Raw genomic sequence first — 20755 nt, 5'->3', positions numbered from 1 at the left:
TGTTTGAGCCTTATAAGATTTGAGATAAAAATTAAAAGTTAAATAAAATATTATTATAATATATTTTTTTAATATTATTTTTATTTTAAAATTTCTAAAAATTAAATTACAAAAATTTTTAAAAGTTAAATAAAATATTATTAGAATATATTTTTTTAATATTATTCTTTTAAATGTGATGTATATATTATGAGAAATGCTTGGGTCCATTTTGGGTTTCGAGCGTTTTTAACAGGACTTTTTTTAATTTGGTGATTAAGTAAATAAGTATTTTTTTAATGATGTTGATAATTTAAAAAAAAAAATATTTAAGAATATAAAAAATGTATATATTTTTAAAAAGACATTTAGCCTTATTAGGACATTTTGTCGACCTACACCCTCGGTCTACGACTCATATATTACAAGGAACCTCCTTTATTCTCTATGAGATGATGATTTTAAGTTACTTGGGATGATGTACCGATGCAATTTGCTAGACTTCAGTGTGATTGCATGATGATCCTAAGTGTGGCAAATCTTATTAACAGGTCATCTTTGTATCATATCAAGCCTTGTATATTATACGATATGGGTTAATCTGAATATGTGTCGTTAAGTTTAAAATGTCATATTTCTAAACCATAACATGACTCATTAAAAAAAAAAAAAAATTGATACGAACCGACTGTTATGAATTAATTACAAATATATCAACACAACACGATCCATTACAACTCGTTTATATAAATAGGTTGAATTAATCTAATTAATTCATTTAATCTGAACAACATAATTTTACATAAAATTTAAATTATAATATCTCTCAAAAATATAAAACTAATCATAAAAATCTAAAATTACAATCCAACATTAAAAACACTAAAATTACAATCTTTAGGAAGTGTGGGAAGTGGTTGTGACTCATGAGAATTGACTCAACTAATAACTAAGAGAGAGACTAAATATATCTAAAGATAAATATGAGATTTTGAAGGAGTCTTAGTTAGAGTGCGGCAGGAGTAGAGTTTTTTAATTTTTAAGTATAAGGATAAAAATGTAAATTTAAATTTTTTTTAATGAGTCGACTCGTTAAGCAATCGTGTTTTAATAGGTTAATCTATTCTGACCTGAACCCATTAAAGTTAAATCCAAACTCATTTTTATCGTATTGTGTTCATATTTAATTAATAGATCGTATCACATATTATCATTTCTAAGTGATCCTTTCATTTACCATACATTACTCTAATAAATACTACTTTCTACATTTTATTTTCTTAAATAAATTTCTATACATTTATTGCTCTTCTTCTTTTCTTCCTTTCTTTAAGAGGACGGGACGTCATAATTTTATCAAGATGGTACTACTTCGGTTGTGCATTCCCATACAAGCTGTGAACTTTTTGATGACGAAAAGCAATTTGATGGGTCTTGACTCTCGACTTTTGACTTCCTTTTTGATTCAAAATTCCTGATCTGCGCTTTGTTTTCCTTGTGCATATCGTCAGAATTGGTTTGATAATCTAAGTTTAATTTGGTCCTCGTGGCTGTCATATTCCTTTTGGCACATTTCGCACTAATAATCAAACAAAGACTTGTTATGTTCCATGGAAGCTACTTGGCAGACACAAACTTTGGTCCGGTGAAGAAAAATTTGATTGTCTTCTTTTGGCGGAAATTTAAAGAATGGGGGGTGTACGTGGGCCTGGGATCCGTTAATTTCAGGTGTTAGTCTTGTGACTTGATAGAAGGGTAACGTCTGTTTCGGACAATGCAATAAATTCATATATTCCATTCTCTTCACCCCTCCCCTATAGCTGTCTTAGGGCCCACATTATTCTGTTCTTTTCTTGATTATCAAATTAGCTTATCATATTGCATTAAGAATATATATACAAATTTTGCTAATCTTTCATCCTAATTCATAATGTTTCACGTCATTTTCCATGAATAATTAAATGGACTAGAATGCAATGCTCTTAATTTGATCTCAACCATTAATCCTTTTGATGACAATAGTATGTACATGAAATACATTACTTCTTCTTCTTTTTCTTCTTATTTTTTAAACTCTAAATAACTATTATAAAAGAATTCAATCATTACAAGAAAAATGAATATTTGTAATAAATTATTTGCGATGAAAACATATTCATTTTAACAATAAATAATTATTTTTATAAAAAATAATTAATCACAAATAAACAATTTTTTTATAATAATGAATAGTATGATACATCCATCATGTTTTTGGTGACGCAAATAGACATGCAGGAATGAAGCATGCACTATCTATGGTATACTAGGGGACAAGGGAGTAGGCCAGGACACCAACCTCCTTCCCGTTTTGCTGGTTGCCAATATCACCACCTAAAAAACTTTTTCCCGAGAAAGATTTCCATTATTATATGTACATATTTCATTATGATCTCCAATATGCTCTATCATTATATACCTTTTCTTTCCCTATTTATTATAATTTAACTTGGGTGGGTATGCGCTTAATGATCTTCTGAGCAATTTCAGGTCCATTAATGAAGATCATCGAATCTTAATGTCCCTAATTGGTTCTAAATCTTTTTTCCCCATTTTCTTGCTTAGTGGGAACGCAATGCTTTTGTTAGATATAAACAATAAGGGTGTTCGAATCAGATGCTTTCTTGAAGCCCACCAAGACCGAAATCTCTAGCATGCAGTACGAAATTAAGCCATGAGGATGTCATTCCTCATTGGATCTTGATTTATTGAGTTGGGGTAGGAGAAGTGGCTTCCAACCAGCTTACGTACCTTTGATTGACATGCTGCATAGCACCCATCATTCACATTTTCTAGCAGACTTGAGAAAAAATAAATAAAATTAGAATCATGATCTGAAGCTAGTGGTATGATCTAGAAGTACCCCTTGTGCTAAAAAAAGAAAAAGAAAAAAGAAAAAGAGAGCAACTAGCTAGATTAATCCTACAAGAAATGATTATTTTCTTCATTTGAAATTATGTGCATGTATCTTGAGAATTTCGCTTCTACATCCAGCTAATCGATTTGTTGGTAGATCATATATATAGGTACAGAGGTTCAGTCAAACTGATCATTCCCATGCTTTTTGTATGTTTTTGCCTCAAATTCATCGTTTCATCATTGCGTCAAAGCTGTGAGCTGCCACCGTTCTTGTTATATGATATATGCATCATTGCATGGATTATTAAACATGATCGAATTCATAATTGCCGCCCAATCACTAGCTAGGAGTCTGCCAACAAACCTATCCATTAAGGGTCGATTTGTTAAAAAGAAATTCCTCACCTTTTTTTATAAGAAAGGGGGGAAAAAACTTTCCTGATTTATTAGGAGCAAGTGTTGCATGCCCCGTTATTACTTAAACACTTAGTTGCTTTTGGGAAGCAGCCATGGGTTGCTTTTCAAACTTTCACACACACATATTAGCTTATTGTACAAAAGAAATTCTGCAAAATAAACTTCTCATGTACTTCTTGCTTTGATTCGGGATATATACTTTTGCTTTGATTAACTTGTTTCAACTTTACGCCAAACTTTATGTGACCACTGACTATATATATATATATATATATATCTTTTCACAAACCCACAATATTCCCACTCCCATGCATGCATAACCCGTTAATAATTAGTTGTTACTTCCCATTTGCATCACTTTTTCTGCAAAAAGAGATGCAAATGGGAAACCTTATCAAACAAGTCCAACTAATTAGCAACGACGCGTGGACCTGCTTGTGTCTTATAATAATAATAATATATATATATATGTGTGTGTGTGTGTGTTAATTCTTAAATTAATGGAGGCCAGTTTTCAAAATTGCAAGAGGTCATGATCTTATCGACCCAATCGATTAGAACTTAGATCCCTCGAGTTAAGCTAATTAATCATCTCGTTGTAAACTTATTTGATTACTCAGTACAGTACTAGCTAGTAGTACTACTATTGCTAAAGCACATACATATAGTATATATGTTAGAACACCAGCTATATACTAGTTCTTGGAATATGGATATATCAAATATCAGTATTAACTTTGGAAAATCTTATAATCATTTGCATTAATTAAATGATCTTATGCCTTTGCTACCCTGTTTGGTTACTCAAAATATATCATCTCATCATTATAACTTTTATAAATTTTTACACAAAATATAATATACAATTCAATTTTTTTAAATCTCAAAATAAAACTAACATTAAAAAATTATATTATAATAATATTTTATTTAATTTTTTTTTTAAAAAAATTCATCTCATTATTTATGTAACCAAACGAGCAGTTATTTTCATAAAGAATTCTAGAATTTTCTTTTGTAATTTTAATTACTAGTGCATGTTTTATTTTTCAACTCACGATATGATACGAAATAAATTGAGAAGAAATTAATAATTTCCAAAAGATCAGAACTATTTCGTGATTATAAATTTAATCTGATTTTTTTTAATAAATTCTTGTTAAAAATACAAACTACAGCATGCGCGCATGACTCATGTCATGTCTTGTCTTGTCACTAATTGTGCGTTGTACGTGCACAAGAAGTCAATTGATGCAGAATTTTTCAAGCTCTTCTTGCCTTCGTGTCTCAAATTCTCTGGGTGGCATTATCATATCAGAAAGAAAATGAGTTAATACATGATGATAGTCTAAGGTCTTGATGAACGTTTACAATCTTGATGATCAAATACATGATGAGAATGTACTTTATTGTCAACCCTATGTACTAATTATATTTGATTTTTCTCGATCTGGGTCATTGCGTTTTGGTAGCTAGATCTTCATGATTTTTGTTTTTATTCAGTAAAGTTAATCGGGAAAACAAATACAGCTAGTTTCACCAATATGCCTTTGTAAAACCATAAAGATTCTTTACTTCATGTGAAGCAATAATTTCCTATTTCCTACGCAAAAAAGTACTAGCTAGATCACGATCAGGGTTAGGGTTCATTTTCTTTACAATATAGAATCCTTAATTCCACTACTAACGACTTCTACCATTTGTTTGACTTTTGATCCAAGAATTAGAATTAGCTGGACAGGGAATAAACATTCTCGTACGTGCTTACATTTAACAAACCTAAGTTAACTTTTGTTGGTAATTTATTGATAATGACCCTCGATTAGTATATCTTTAATTAATGTAAAATGCTGTCACCTGTGGTTGTCACTGTCAGTTGTCATAAGATTAGTCCATTAATCCAGCTTTTTAGTGAATATAATATTAATCATGTTGTTAAGGAGTAAAAGGAGGCCCCATGCAGTAGTACCATTGTCTGTAACTTTTTTCTTGCTCAATAATTCAACGTCTTTTAACAAGTTAAGGTCCACACGCAAAGACTCGATCTAGCATGACTTCTTGAAGCAATGACAGGATATGTATATGTATGGATGAACATTAATAAATATATATATAGTAATGTTACATACAGTCGTGAAATATATAAACGTCACATAATTATTTTAAAAAAGAGTAAAATCTACGATTAAAAAGTTATTTTTTTTTTCATGTAATTCTCGTATTAATTTAATTTTTTTAAAAAGACTGCACAACACTTACACAACTACAATTAAAAATATCATCTCTTATAAATATATATATATATATATATATAGAATGCTAAGATCTTATATATGTTGTGTTGTACGTGTTAGAGATGAAGATCATGCCCACATGATATGGCCTTGTTTTTGAGGAAAACTGTGATGTTGCGTTGCTTACGTACGTGCTTCACTTACAGACAATTTCAACTGTAGATACGTGTGCTTAACTGACATGCATGCATGCCTCTAAAATACATGCAATATAGCTGTACATGCATGCGTCATGTATACATGATACATACATACGTGAATGAACACGACTCGAGCTGTACACGCATACTGATAATAATGCATGCATGTTAACCCCTTTTTAGAGGCCAGGAAATTAATGCATTTGCTTTTATATATATGTATAAGTGGCCGGATGCAAGAAATTATAGAAGAAGTCCAACTAATTCCACCACAAACCCATGTTAAAAGACCCATTTTTTCCAAGTCGAGGAAAGAATTAATGGCATTTCGAGCTAGCGTAGAAATAACGTATAATATATAATACAAAAGTCTCTTTTAAATGTCACATTCTTTATGACTTTTTACAAAAGAAAAGTGAAAACCTCTCAACATTCTTGCCTAACTGAAAATATGTGTCAAATACAAGAAAAATATCTGATCATTTATTTACAATAAAAATATTTATTTTTATTATAAATAACTCATCATAAATATTTAATTTCTTTTAATAGTCGGTCTCTCACCAAAACTAGCTAGGTGATGGATCTCCGCCCCCAAGCACTCGATCGTTCTTCACCCTTGGCCCTTGCTGTCCTGTCCGTTCAGTTAAAAATATTGGTGGATTCCAAATTTGCAATACCTGCTGTCTCAACTGAGGTGGCATATGTGTATGCATGTTGTACTTATCTAAACTGCAAGAAACAATGTGGTGGCATGCTTAATGCGTTGCATTCATTCCTAGCTTACAGTAATGTTATTCCTAGCTAGCTATATGCTAGTCGGTTTGCTAGCTAGAAGGTCTGCATCTGATCATAATTACTTATTTTCTGATAATGAAATTAGCCACGTGTCATGATTCTTTTGGAACAAGATGGACTAATATTTGATATCTATATAAGATTTATCAGGTCATGTACGTACGTGGGAAATGATCATATATACCTTATTTTTCTTTAGAAAATTATACATTTTTACATTAAATATATAATAATAATATTACGTACACGTACATGATTATTGCAATATAACTTATTATAAAAATTTCTTTTAAAAAAATTTGTAATGAGTATATCGATTAATTATATCGAATAATTATCTGTGATTACTGTTAGAATAAAAAAAAGAGTGGCATAGTTAGAGGACGGAAGACCGCAGCCCACAGGATCTTGCTGCAGTAATCTACCATGTTATGTCATTATTTAATCCGGAGACTGGAAAGGGTGCATGCATGGCTGGAAATTCTGAATTCATGTTAAAACGAGCAGGAAAACTTGAGGACGGAACCAAATTAAGTACTGTAACTGCATAAGGGCTATATATATCTATATGACCAGAGCGCAAGAGGTCTCATGGCCGCCCGGGATCGATGTATATATGTTTTGACATTAATGGCAGTGATCGAACAGTAAAGTAGAGACAAATAATTACTTATTTTATTTTCTGAGCAGACAGACACCTACTTATGACGTTTGAATGATTATCAATGATAGAATACTACCTAACATTAATTCGGAAACTTTTGAATGGGTGCCGCCGGATACTTAAGTACGGTGAGGCTATCTAGCTAGTTATGATGATCTGATCTTGCTAAGTACAGATATGTATTAATAAAATATATAAAAAAATATGCATTATAAAAAAAATTAATTTTTATTAATTAAAATTTTACAATCAAAATGATTATTTTTAAAAAAACAAATAAACTCATTTTTTTATAATAACGTAAAAATAATTATACGTAAAATTTTTTATATGAAATACATATCGCACACAAACACACATAGTATATATTATGAATAATTGAGATTGAATTAATTAGAAGGTATGGGATGAAATTAATGCTTTCGTGAGGTCGGCGGAGAGTTGATGAGTCCATTTTGTGACATATGTTATAAGGGATATTACGATCAAATTAAAATAATGTTATTTATTATTTTAATTTTTATTATTTTTTAATTTTTTATAATATGATCTATTTATTATATTTTATTTATAAATTTATCATCTAATATTACATCATGAAATGATTAGATAATGAAAAAATATTTTCATTAATTCAAAAAATTTTCAGAATCGACACGATCCTGTTCCTGATCAAACGTAACTAGTTCTCTTACTTTCCTAGTAATTCCTAGCTACCACAATGTTTGCCTGCATGCATGCACCTTGGGTTTTGAAAGAAGAACGGTCAACAAATGCTCATGTTTCTCATTTTACTAGATAGAATTAAACGTGTCAGTTTCATGTGTCCCAAAGCAAAATATACCCAGAAAAATTCATAGATCGATTTTGTTTTTGGTCAGAGAATTCATATACCTATATATATAGTGATGCAAATTATTTTAAAAACGATCTACCGTTTTATGTATAGTTCACTTGGGGTCATATGAATCAAATTTTAATTACCACATTACGTCTAGTATAGACTAGCTATCTGTAGCCCCCTATTATTTACTTTTGAAAATTGATAAGAGTCTTCAGGGTAAAAAAGGGAATTTCATCATATATATTATGCTCAAACGGGTGGATATATCAGATAAAATGCATCATTCCATATTATATGTTTGTCATTTTTAACATTATTTATAAGTAGTAGGCAAAAAACCTTGCTCTGATTATTCCAGGAATATCTTTTTAGATAGGAAATATTAGGATATATACTACTTCTGTTATAAGCCAATATAGAAGCAGTAAAATACTTCCTGATGGCTTTTTATTTTCTCGTTTTGACTAATATTGCTCGTGTTTTTTTTAGTACTAAGAAAATGTTGCAAAAAAAAATAATAATAATAAGAAATTAAAGAAGTCGTCGCCGCAGATATGTACAAGGAATTCAGACTATAATCGTAATGACATCGCATTGGACACAAATGACCGTAGACTGACGCTGCTTTTCTTCCCTTGCTTTTCCTCCGTCTATATATATATCTTTACTTTATGCTATATATTTCAAGCTAACTCTCCCTCTTCTTTGCAGCTCTCTCACCACATTTCTCTGTTTCTCTGCCTCTCTCTCTCTCTGTTTCCTGCAAAAATGGAATACAAGGGCAAAAAAACCATAACACCACCAATCACTGTTCCCACTCCATTCTCCAGCTCTCCATCCTCTTCTATTTCACCTTCCCAATTCTCTCCAAGTTTGTCTTCACCTTCTAAATATTCTCCAAGTTTTCCTTCGCCTTCTCAGTCTTCTCCTCCTAGTACTCTTCCTCCCTCTCCTCTCCCCGTTGTTCTTAGCCCATGTGCTGCCTGCAAGATCCTTCGCCGCCGCTGCGGGGAGAAATGTGTTTTAGCTCCGTACTTTCCTCCAACTCATCCACTCAAGTTCACCATAGCTCACAGGGTTTTTGGAGCAAGCAACATCATCAAGTTTTTGCAGGTTTTTTGTTATGTTGATCTGTATTTTCTTTTTAAACAATTACATGATATCTTAAAGATTTAAAAATTCATTCGAATTGAGTTATTTTAGTTTTAACGTTACATTATACCTCATGGATTAATTTGGTCTGTGTAAAATGAGTCGGAACGGCCTACTTAATACCCTCCCCCCTCCCCCACATAAAATAAGGTAAGCTATGTAGCTTTTATATCTGAAAATATATATGGCTGGTTCTCTTTGAATCTCCAAGTGGGTCTTTTCAGCTTCTCCAAATAAAGCAAAACTAAAGCATGCTTTTATCTCATAGCAGTCATGGAGTTGAATTGGGTGATCGCAATGGCCACTAATATGCAAGCTTTAAAAAGTTGAGGCAACAATATATATATATATATATATATATAACTTGTAGATCAGAGGGGTCAAAGTTAGGTAACAAGAAAAAATCTACACAACCTCCCAACACCTCAACACCCCACTTTTTTTTTAATTTTTATTATTTTATTTTTTATCAAATATTTAATATATAAATAATGAATAAAATAATTAAATTAATTTAAAAAGAATAAATTCAAAAAAAATATTAAAAATTTGAAAAAATGTGGGATGTTGGGGTGTTGGGAAGTTGTGTAACAAAACTATGATTTTTTGTGATCCTTCAGACAATCATGTAGACAACAATGATCAGTTCCACCGGTTCGGCTTGAGAAATGATTCAAGTAACCCCAGGAGAGAAGTAAATAAATTAAGCCCGTTAAATACTAAGGAACCATGCCTATTTATATAATATATGTTATTAACTTCCATGGTTATATTCTTCCAACTCACAAATAATTAAATTCGAAAAAACTTCTCAGGAACTTCCGGAATATCAAAGAGCAGACGCAGTGAGCAGCATGGTTTACGAAGCAAATGCCAGGATTCGAGACCCAGTCTACGGTTGTGCTGGTGCGATTTGTCAACTTCAAAACCAAGTGAGCGAGCTGCAAGCACAATTGGCCAAATCACAAGCTGAGCTCGTCAACATGCAATGCCAGCAAGCCAATTTGGTTGCCTTAATTTGCATGGAAATGTCGACACAACCTGATCATCAGGAAGAGTACATGAGCGTTCAGCAATTACAACCTTACGCTGACACGAGCTGTTTTTCATCAGACGACAACAATTTGGGCTCGGCTTGGGAACCTCTTTGGACATGAACAACAACAGGCACTACAAGAAAATTGACCTTTTGCGGTTAATTTATAGCGGCGAAAAGACTATTAGCAATCAAAATTAACTAAATTGACCTTTTGTGGTTAATTTATAATCTTTTCGCCGCTATAAATTAACCGCAAAAGGTCAATTTTCTTGTAGTGAGGCCGACCAGAGAATTAATAAACTTTTATTTGCCTGCCAAGTATGGGGATAAGATCATTACGAGGAATATACGAAGAAGATTTGCAATAAATTAATTTATTATATATGCTATATATGATCAGTGGTGCATGACGTTGTTTCTGCAGTCATAATTGTTGACAAGTGATCAAATCATTTACCTACTGTATTTATAATCTTAGAGCACTCCTGATGGATTATTTATCATAACTTTTAAAATATATTACTAAAATTTATTTTTTCTATTTTATATAATAACTTTTACAATATATCATATATCAACTTATCTATTTTTTCTTTATATTATTTAAAGGATATGCTTTTTAATATTTTTTATTCATTTTAAATATTTTCTCAACTCTGCTCTATCGTTTCGGTACGGCTTGATTTCTGGATTATGTTTTAGGATCAACTTTATGAAAGAAAGCACTGAAACATCAATTGATTATCCAATACTGCAAAAAGCTTGCAAGAAAGGTTTCTAGTCATGAACTGGAACTTCCCCTGCTAGCTTTAGGCGTGAAAATAATTCAGTAGTGATTAATACATTTGCATACATTGAGTTTTGGAATATTGCTCCTATCGAACTCATAGAAATTCACAAAAAAACAGATGAGAGGTAGGGGAGGGGAAAGTAGATGGGAGCGAAATGATTAAAAAAATATTTACAATTGTGTATAGTTACCGCTAAATGTAGCGGTGACACTGTAGCTAAATGAAAAATACAGACAAAATAGATAATCCATTAAAAGTCACTTTTACCTTATTTTCTTTAAATTATACAGAAATGAGGGCTTTACACAAGCCGTTGGGACTGCTCTTACAAAGAAACGTCGATCCCACTAAATAAAAAAGGACCACGTTATAAAGGTGTCGAGCTGCTAGAATCCAAGTCTGCTAATTCACGAGTCAAATTAAGACCTAATTTTATCTTCTGAAATGGATATTTAAGAGTTCCTTGTCAAACCAGTTCTTGTTCTAGTACTCTGTCACTCTCTTTAATTAATTTGAGACTTGCACTTTTGTGAGCAATAGACTCATGATCATTAGTACGTACTGATATATATATATATATATATATGTACGTATATACCGACATTTGAGGACGAGATGGTAGTTTAAAGGTAGCTACACATCGAAGAAAAATTTGCACATGAGATGATACTAAAAGATCATATATGCAAATTTCAAAGGCACGCTGCAGCTAAAATTGAATTTCCAAAAATAATTAAAAAGTTGAAAGTTGAAAGCATATCGGCATCACTAAAATAGTCCGGAAGGGCAACACATGATTTGAGAGCATGTTGATCTGTTCTGACTTTTGAGAGCGAGCATGCAACGCATTTGTTTTGGCTCGTAAAGGAAGGCCAGGCATGATCGATAGATGCCCAAAATGATAGATTGCAATCATAAAACGCGTTTTCATTAATAAGCTGAAGATGATCGATCGATAAAGACTGATCATGAACTCATGCTCAGAACAACCCATCAAATCAACCACGTTTAAGAAATTATATTGAAGTAGACAGTAGTTGATGGGATTTTAACAGGACCCAATTAGCTGGTAATTAATTAATTGATTTTTCTAATGAAATTTGACCGATACTAGCTACTTTTTACAGTAATTAATTTTCAATACACGTCCTCGTAATAATTTATTTTAGATTGATATAAGTTTTAGCAGACGTACGTGCATGTGGCCCAGCTAGCTAGCTAGGGTCTCCGAATCCCCTTTATCACATTCGCCAAAAGATGGGCATATTCAAATCTCAGGGTCAAATATGTTGTTAACCACTCCAGCTATTTTGTTTCCCACTACCAAACTTTTTAATTTTATATAATACTCATTATATTAATAATTAGGACTAATATATTAATTTATTTATAATTATATACATGATGCATGAGGAAATCACGTGAAGATCAGCAAGTCGCATGCATGCATGGATCGCTTAATTTAAAACGGAAATGCGACATCAGAAAGTGATAATCCACTACCGATTCATGATCAGCTCGATCAATAGCTATATATAGCCAGGGAAATTCATTCCAATTCATTGATAATTAGTCATTATTATAAATGCTTGTTTGGAGTTGCATTAGGAGTTTTAAAAAATATTTAAATAGTCTTAAAAGTAAGTTTGAGTGTTACATATTAAAATATTTTTTAATTTTAGATAAATTAAAAATACATTTGAGGAAATTTGTTTTTTTGGATAACGCAAAACGTACATAATTTAAATTTTAAAAAGATTATTAATAAATAAAAATATATCCATACAACTTTCAAATAATTACAATAATTATCAAACTTTCAAGTATTTTCTAATTTTATTACAATTTTAATTTCAACTTTTCTAGCATATTTATTCGATTTCGTTTTTACCTCAGCACCAATTACATTGAATGATTTCCAGCGTTTATAATTAGACCATGTACGTGTACAACGTACGTAAAAGTTTTACATGCAGTCGTATGAGGTTCTAAATTAGTTGATTTCTCAATTATTTATAAGCCAAAAAATCTGATCATTAAGGAAAAAATTAATTATAAATCATCTCATCATTAATCCATAATCATCAAAATATGTTTGAAAACTAGAGGTTTATATTAAAGTCAAAGATCTCTGGTCTGATTAGGATAACCCGAGGTCTGGGGTTTGAAACCCCTTCCCAAATATATATATATAAGAAGAGATTTATGTTAAAAAATATAAAAAACTTAACAAGCTAATTCATTCATAAATATTGGTTCTAGACAAATTTTCATTCAATTTTCCCTTCTAAATTCATAAAAATTGATGGAGGAATCCCTCTTCTTCTATCAATTATTGGAGGAATCTTGAACGATATTTCATAATTAATTAATCTGATGGTAGGTGTGACATATTTCAGGGAACATGGGATCGAATCTAAAATATCAGTTATATTCCCGGCTAAAGGAACTGCTGTTCTAACAAACGTCTGGCCCATCAAGAGTATCCTTTGTCACATCCCTCCAAAAGTTGACATTGAAAAATCAAAGGTCAAATTCTAAATTGTAAATCACTCAGCCGTTTTGTTTGATTGTTTGTTTTTTTTTTTTTTTTATCTAAAATCATTTCATCTCATTATTTAAATAAATTCTAATTATTATAACATCTTATAAATGCATTTATATATTTTACATCGATCTAGAGGCTGCTTAATTAATTGACATTATAAATAGTTTCAAGATTTATAATTAATCCCCCAAAAAATAAGAAACTCCTTTAAAAATAAAAACACATATGTATCTCTCTTCGATCGGTCACATGATTAAGAGTTGCTGTTATCCATGCATATTTATATTAATTACCGTATTAGGGGCATGCATCGGGGGGCTCCCATGTTAGATTGTATGCACGTGATTCACAATTATACATTTAAGAGATCATGAGTTGCTGTCGGTCACATTTTCATACCGACAGTCGGCGAAAGCCTTTTTCTTTGCGGGTGGTGCTAATGTTGCCGCTCAGCTTTGATAGCTGGGTATGTCTAGTATAAATTCTCATCTTTATTTATTTATTTATTTTATATATATATATTTTTAACATATATTAATATTTTTAAAAAATAAAAAATATATTAATACACGAAAAGTCAATTTCTTAACTATTAAATAAAAAATTAAATATATAAATACGATCAAAATAAGGACACAAACTTACAAACATACTAGCATTTTCCTTTTCTATGCTAAGCCATGATTAAGCCACACTTCAACTTTTCCTGAACATAACCACATTGGGGTAATTACTTGGACCAACTTTGTTAGGATATTAAGAAAATAGAAAGAAAGAAATAATCGATATAAAAGGAAGACCAAAGACCAAAATATGTGTGCCGGCCGGTTTGTACTTTAGACGTTGCGCTATCTTTAGAACATGCATGGACTAACTTTACTTACAAACAACGAAACCTGCAGAAATGCACACAAGTCCACAAGATTGATATCCAGTTCACATATAGTACTTTGACAAAAAAGAATTAGTTTTGTCTTGTAATTACCATTTTCCTAGTTTCAATGTCTTCTTGATCGTGATTCGTGAGTACTCATGAGCGCTTCTGGTCCATGAAACTAGCAGTTAGCAGCATGTTGCTGTCAAATATCTAGTTTTTGACGTACGTTTGCTGGCGACCGTGCCATTGCCGTTGTAGATTCTCCAAACGACAATGCACGTTTGCCTGATCTTGTCTTTAGCTGCAAGCATGCATGTGAGTACTTGATCTTTATACGGGAATAGCTTTTTATAATTTCCAGCTTTCTCATGATCAATACCAATCTAAACGGAGAAAAACATGTTACACGAAGCTTCCATTACTAGCTACCATCTTTATGGTCGTTATAAATTTAGTTTCATTGTGAAAACGTGAATATGTACAAGACTTTTAGTGGGCCAGCTTTTAGGCTTAGACGTTAAATACGGACTATATGTATATATATGTTATGTCGTTTATGCATGCACCGTCAAAGAAGTACTTCGACTAACTAATTGTTTACCTTTAATTTTATATTGACTGACTATTAATTAAGGGAATTCTGAGAGTCTTTTGGAAACGTTGTCGGCTTTAAGATTGTTTTTAAATTTTTTAAAATTGTCGGCTAGTTTTAAGAATATTAAGAGTCATGATCATTTGTGGTGATCATCAGTACCACATACGAACGATCAAAATAAATATTCTAGCTAGCAAGAGATCAGATCATGATCAACGATGTTATTCTTTCGGAGAGATCGAATTAAGAAGAAAATATTCGATAGATGCATGCCTGAAGTCATGATTGTGACACACCTACACGTGTTAGCTTAGACTAATGTGCATATATATTTGGTAGGCACATTTCGTAGTCATCCTATCATTATCCTTTGATAAATACATATATATTTTGAAGATTGAAAAAGTCAATAGTAAATATGTGTCATATGGTTGGGAGGACCGTACATCAAGAATGTATCGCGAGTGTTCCCCTGTAACAATCTGAACAAAACTTAGAATCTTCCAAAAAGACTAGTCATATGTATTGACTTTATATCTATATCCAAAGAGTTGATCAATTCTTCCTCTTGTAATTAGTGTAATATTGTGCGTAATATCTCATTCACTTCCAATTTCTATACGCATAGTCTAAGCTTAATGACGTTACATTTGTCTATCGTAGTAACTACGGCGCCCCTAGCGGGTCATGATATACAACTAATTATATATATATATAAGTCAATCCCCATTAATACTCTTATTAAAAGTAAAATAATCTATTACACTACTCATCCACTAGTATACAAATCTGTTAAATGGAGGGGCGCCCACATGGGGCAGATCCCTCCCCTGGTCTGAATAACACATGGCTTTAACGCATGGCTTAAAGCCCATACGTTACTTCTATTTAATTGGCAGTTTAAGGCTGGCTTTTAAGGCTAGCCGTGTAGGGGGCTATATATAGCTCCCGCTCTTTTGATCCTTGGTAATTATCATAATAATGAGAATCTCTCTCTCTTTTGTTCTTTCTTAAAATAGTATTTAGGCTGTGTATTTGTTAAGTGTTACTCTAGTTTTATACTACGTAATATACTTTACCACTAAGTGGAAACTCTTGAGATTTGTCAATCTGGAGAAACTTGTGGAGCAACTTTATCAACTGAGTTTGAGGTACTTTTCGCTGTGCTTTCTTACAAAATCATCAATAAAATTAAAAAAAAAATGTAAAAGTTGCATAAAACCAGTTAAATATTAGACATTTTAAGTGGCTAATATAGTAGCTATATATTTAATATATAATAATCACTTAAAATATGTACATAGCAGATATTTTTAAGATAAGAAATAGCAGCTAGCTCTCTTCTCTCGACATGCAAATTTATATAATTCTCGCTCCTTTATGTATTTTTTCTGTTTCGTGCAAAAGAAAATGCAGGCACCGGCAAATATGCATATATGATTGAGGAATTAGATTTAGACTAAATTTACATATAAAAAGAGAAATGATTAAATATATAAGTTAAAAAGGAGATTTCACCTTTAAAAAGTATATAAAAAACTATTATTTTTTAATAAAATTCACTTTTTTATAAAAGATTTATGCAAAATTTATCTATTTAAGACTATTACCTAATGTTATTCATATAAAAAAATTACATATTCGGAATAAGTCCATTTAATTAGTACCTCAGCCATGGCCACGACAGCCATGGCCACGAGTCTTGGGTCCAAGGCCTGAACTCGCTCCTTACATTACAATTAACGTTGGATCTAAGACTTGGTCCAGCAGGCCCATTAACCAAATATCCTTGTACATTCCAAGCCCAGCCACTCAAACACCTGTTACCATTGTTCTCTACTCAAACACAAGGTTGAATTCAAACTAAAACCAATATTTTGTTCAGGTTCATGTTTAAGGTTATTACCTTACCAATCACATAATTGAGTATGAAATTATTGCTCAAAACCTAAAACAGAAATTAGTTCAACTTTGTATTGCTCATTCAAAGAGAAATTGAGCATGTTTCATCAATTAGTATAAAAGAGAATGGACAAGCTCCTAACAGGTCGAGTAATTTTACCGTTTTTACACTAACCATTAAGGATTTGCAAAGAAAGAGATTTACCAAACTATATTTTACACCCACCTCACTAGATCATACTTTTAGATCTCTTCCTCATCTCTCTCTCTACCCCACCCTTTTTGCCCCTACAAGCCCCCCCTCCCCTCTCTCTCTCTAAAATCTGCTAGAAGCTCGATCAATATTTTCTCTCTTTGAGTTCAAGGCCCTGAATCCATTAACCTAAGAACAAAGCTTCAAAACTCTATACTGAAATGTTCTGAAAATTAAATAAAGATTTCCACCAACTCTATGTAAAAAGAGTATTCTAAAATTTTCTAAGAGAATAAGAGCTTAAACTATATTCAAGAAACATGAACACTACCCACTCAGGTTGAAACCCAATGCTTACAAGTTACAAGCTACATAGCATTACTCTGCATCCCAACCAAAAAAAAAAAAAAATACATGCAGTGATAGAAATGTTGATTCGGGACCTTCAAACTATTCTCTATAGCATATTTGAGAGAGAGAGAGAGAGAGAGAGAGGGGTGGAAGAGATCTAAAGTGTGATCTACTAAAGGTGGGTGTAAAATATAGTTTGGTCTCTTACATGACAAATCCTCCATGGCTGGTGTGGGTGAAATCACCCGACCTGTTGGGAGCTTGTCCCAAAAGAGAATTTATCTTCCTTTTTTTTTTAATTTAATTTTTATATATAATTATAATAAATATCACAATAAGAGATGTGTTTACAAGTTAACTTATACGTAACATAAGTTAAAATATAGATAAGTTTTTATCAAAATATTTAAAGAGGTTGAAAATATAAAATTCGTATGATATAATTTTTGTACTTTTTTCATATTTTGTAAGATATGAACGAGTTTTATTTATTTATTTATTTATTTATCAAAATATTTATGGAGGTTGATAATATAATTTTTGTTTCCTTCTGTTATAAGTAGCCCACAATTTGTTGGGCTGGACTCAACCAGACCATCCTACCCAATCTTAAATGGACAGAGACCCACATTTGCAGCCCGACTCATAATAGAGCACAGCCATTCCTCCACTACCAACAAAAAGGGCATCACTATCAGGGATAGGCATCTGGCAGCACAAACCGTCTGTTAAGCTCTGAGATTTTCCGACGAAGTGAGCAAGAAAATGAGCGGAGCGGGTAAGAAAGTCGCCGATGTGGCACTGAAGGCGTCAAGGGCCATAGACTGGGACGGGATGGCGAAGCTTCTGGTCACCGATGAGGCTCGCAAAGAGTTCGTCACTCTCCGCCGCGCATTTGACGAGGTCAATTCCACCCTTCAGACCAAATTCAGTCAGGTCCATACACAACCATCAACCTCCATTTATCTCTCTTGTGGGTATCTATGTAATTTCCGTTAAATCTTTGTCATTTCTAGATTGATTCCTTTTTAATTTTATCGTGAAGTATATTTTCTTTATGATGCATCGGAGATTTCTCTGATTTGTGTTTTTTCGGAAGACTTGGATTCGCTGTACTTAGGGTTGATAAATTTGGTTCGTTGAGGGTCTGTTCAGTTCCTTTAATTATTTTTGTTGTATCGGGTCAGGTGGTTCGTGTTAGAAAGTAAGAGCGGCATAATCTGTGATTGGTGAAGGTTTGGTGAAATACAGTTCTGGGAAATAGAACGAAAAATGTGGGTTCGTTTATTTGTATTCTTTGCGACTTTTGTTGCGTTCTGTTTGATTGGTTAGAAATATAGTTAAATAAAATGTTGGAAAGTTCATGGAACGCAAATTTTGCCACTTTTGGCGTCAAAGAAAACAAAATGTTGGCTTGACAATGCGTAATGACTGGAAGCTACAATTATATAATGGTAGACTGCAGTGCTATACGTTTAATGCTCCATGTTTCAAAGAAGGAGCATGCTTGAAAAGTATGACATGTAGGAGCTCATAGGAGCGTTTTATGTGTGGCTTTAAATTTATATAGAAAAAAGTGGCTTCATTCAGATTGATAGTTGTCAATGAGAATGGTATTTTATTGGCTTGTATTTTTTATGTAACTAACTATTGATCCTCGGTTCATGCAGGAACCTGAACCCATAGATTGGGAGTACTATAGAAAAGGAATTGGATCTCGCTTGGTGGATATGTACAAAGAGGCTTACGACAGTATGTTTTCTAACTCAACAGTGAATGCACCCACCATATATGTCAGTTTTATGGGGCTACTTAATGTTATTAGAGTTGCATCATCCTTAGAGTTCTTATACAATGAAGGTGTACCACATATTGATTTTTTGCTTTTAGCTTAACTATTTGCATACATCTCTGCAAAAAAGAAGGAAAGTAAATGAGAATCCTTGTAACTGGAGCTCAAATTGACTGTAAACAGCTTATGCTTGTTAATCGATAGGCTATGTTAGGGAATATGTATGAGGCCCCTTTTTTTCTTCTTTCACAAAGCAAGTCTGTTATGATGCTGATTATCACTGCCAGATTAGCAGAGAAACCTTCTTGAACTCAATTAAAATTCTGGTTAGTGGGATTGATTAGTAATGTTGATTAACGCACTTACTGTGTTGAGTAAACTAGTAGCTGCATCAAACTCCGAAGGGACTTATAGGTTTACTGTGAGGCAATTTTTTTCTCGAGACATTTTCTTTTTGATCAATAAATAAGAATATTATTGATGAGAGATATAGGCATAGCCTAAGTATACAGGACTTTCTTGAGAGATTTTCTGAATCTGGAGTATGTTTAGCTATGAACATATAGGCAGCAGGAATTGATTTGTAACTAAATATATATATATATTTTATCTGGTCTCAAATACCAGATACCAAATGATTTGTCCCACTAGATACTGTCGTATTTCATGTCTATTTGAAATCGCCTTTTAATAAAAGTGGTTAACTTTTCTTGAGTTTTTATTAATCCATATTCCAATTTTCAATTGTTTCAAATTTACTCATGACAAAAACTGTTTCAAATTTTCAGGCATAGAGATCCCCAAGTATGTAGACACAGTAACTCCTCAGTACAAGCCTAAATTCGATGCACTGGTGAGAACTTAAAACAAAATCATATTGCTTCACACCCTCTTCCTCTCTCTACAAATATTGGCATATGATATGTATGGATGTTGACTTTATATACAGTTGGTGGAATTGAAAGAAGCAGAAGAGAAATCCCTGAAGGAGTCTGAGCGTTTGGAAAAGGAAATTGTTGAAGTACAAGAGATGAAGGTAATAGAAAAAGAACTGCTCTTAGCATCTTCAGTCTCGCAAAATTTTATGCATTTCTCACTGCTTTCCATTTATGTCAACAGAAAAAGATTAGCACCATGACTGCAAACGAATACTTTGAGAAGCATCCAGAGCTGAAGAAAAAGTTCGATGATGAAATCCGTAATGATTACTGGGGTTATTGATTCTTCCACCAACTTGTTCAGTTCGGCATAATTTCTCAATATTCTCTCATCTCATGTTTGTTGAGTAATAAATATAACCGTCTTTTACTCTGTAACCTGGTTGCTTGTGGTTTGGGGGTTTGAGCTTTGGCAAAACCATGTCAAAAATAGGGTTTTCTTTGTACGGTGCAGAGACATTCGTTTTGATGCGTATAAAAGGTGGATTTGAATCTGCAAGATGATTAAAGGATCAAGATTTCTATTCATCTCCATGATTACAA

The 20755-nt window shown here is 32.4% G+C and overlaps 2 protein-coding genes across 2 annotated transcripts; both read left to right on the top strand.

Moving 5' to 3' along the window:
- The first annotated feature begins 8733 nt into the window (after positions 1-8733).
- Positions 8734-10366, top strand: LOC122303620 (LOB domain-containing protein 1-like). Its single transcript, XM_043115473.1, has 2 exons — positions 8734-9147; positions 10002-10366. The coding sequence occupies exons 1-2, from the start codon at positions 8803-8805 to the stop codon at positions 10341-10343; spliced, it is 687 nt and encodes a 228-aa protein (XP_042971407.1). The 5' UTR covers positions 8734-8802; the 3' UTR covers positions 10344-10366.
- A 7794-nt stretch (positions 10367-18160) lies between these two features.
- Positions 18161-20740, top strand: LOC122289674 (ATP synthase subunit d, mitochondrial). Its single transcript, XM_043096874.1, has 5 exons — positions 18161-18418; positions 19153-19234; positions 20063-20127; positions 20224-20310; positions 20394-20740. The coding sequence occupies exons 1-5, from the start codon at positions 18248-18250 to the stop codon at positions 20493-20495; spliced, it is 507 nt and encodes a 168-aa protein (XP_042952808.1). The 5' UTR covers positions 18161-18247; the 3' UTR covers positions 20496-20740.
- The last annotated feature ends 15 nt before the right edge of the window (positions 20741-20755 follow it).

The sequence above is a fragment of the Carya illinoinensis genome, chromosome 1 (genome assembly GCF_018687715.1).
Source record: "Carya illinoinensis cultivar Pawnee chromosome 1, C.illinoinensisPawnee_v1, whole genome shotgun sequence".
Classification (NCBI taxonomy): domain Eukaryota; kingdom Viridiplantae; phylum Streptophyta; class Magnoliopsida; order Fagales; family Juglandaceae; genus Carya; species Carya illinoinensis.
Note: the sequence above shows the minus strand (reverse complement) of the source record. Positions and strands in the feature narration are given on the sequence as shown.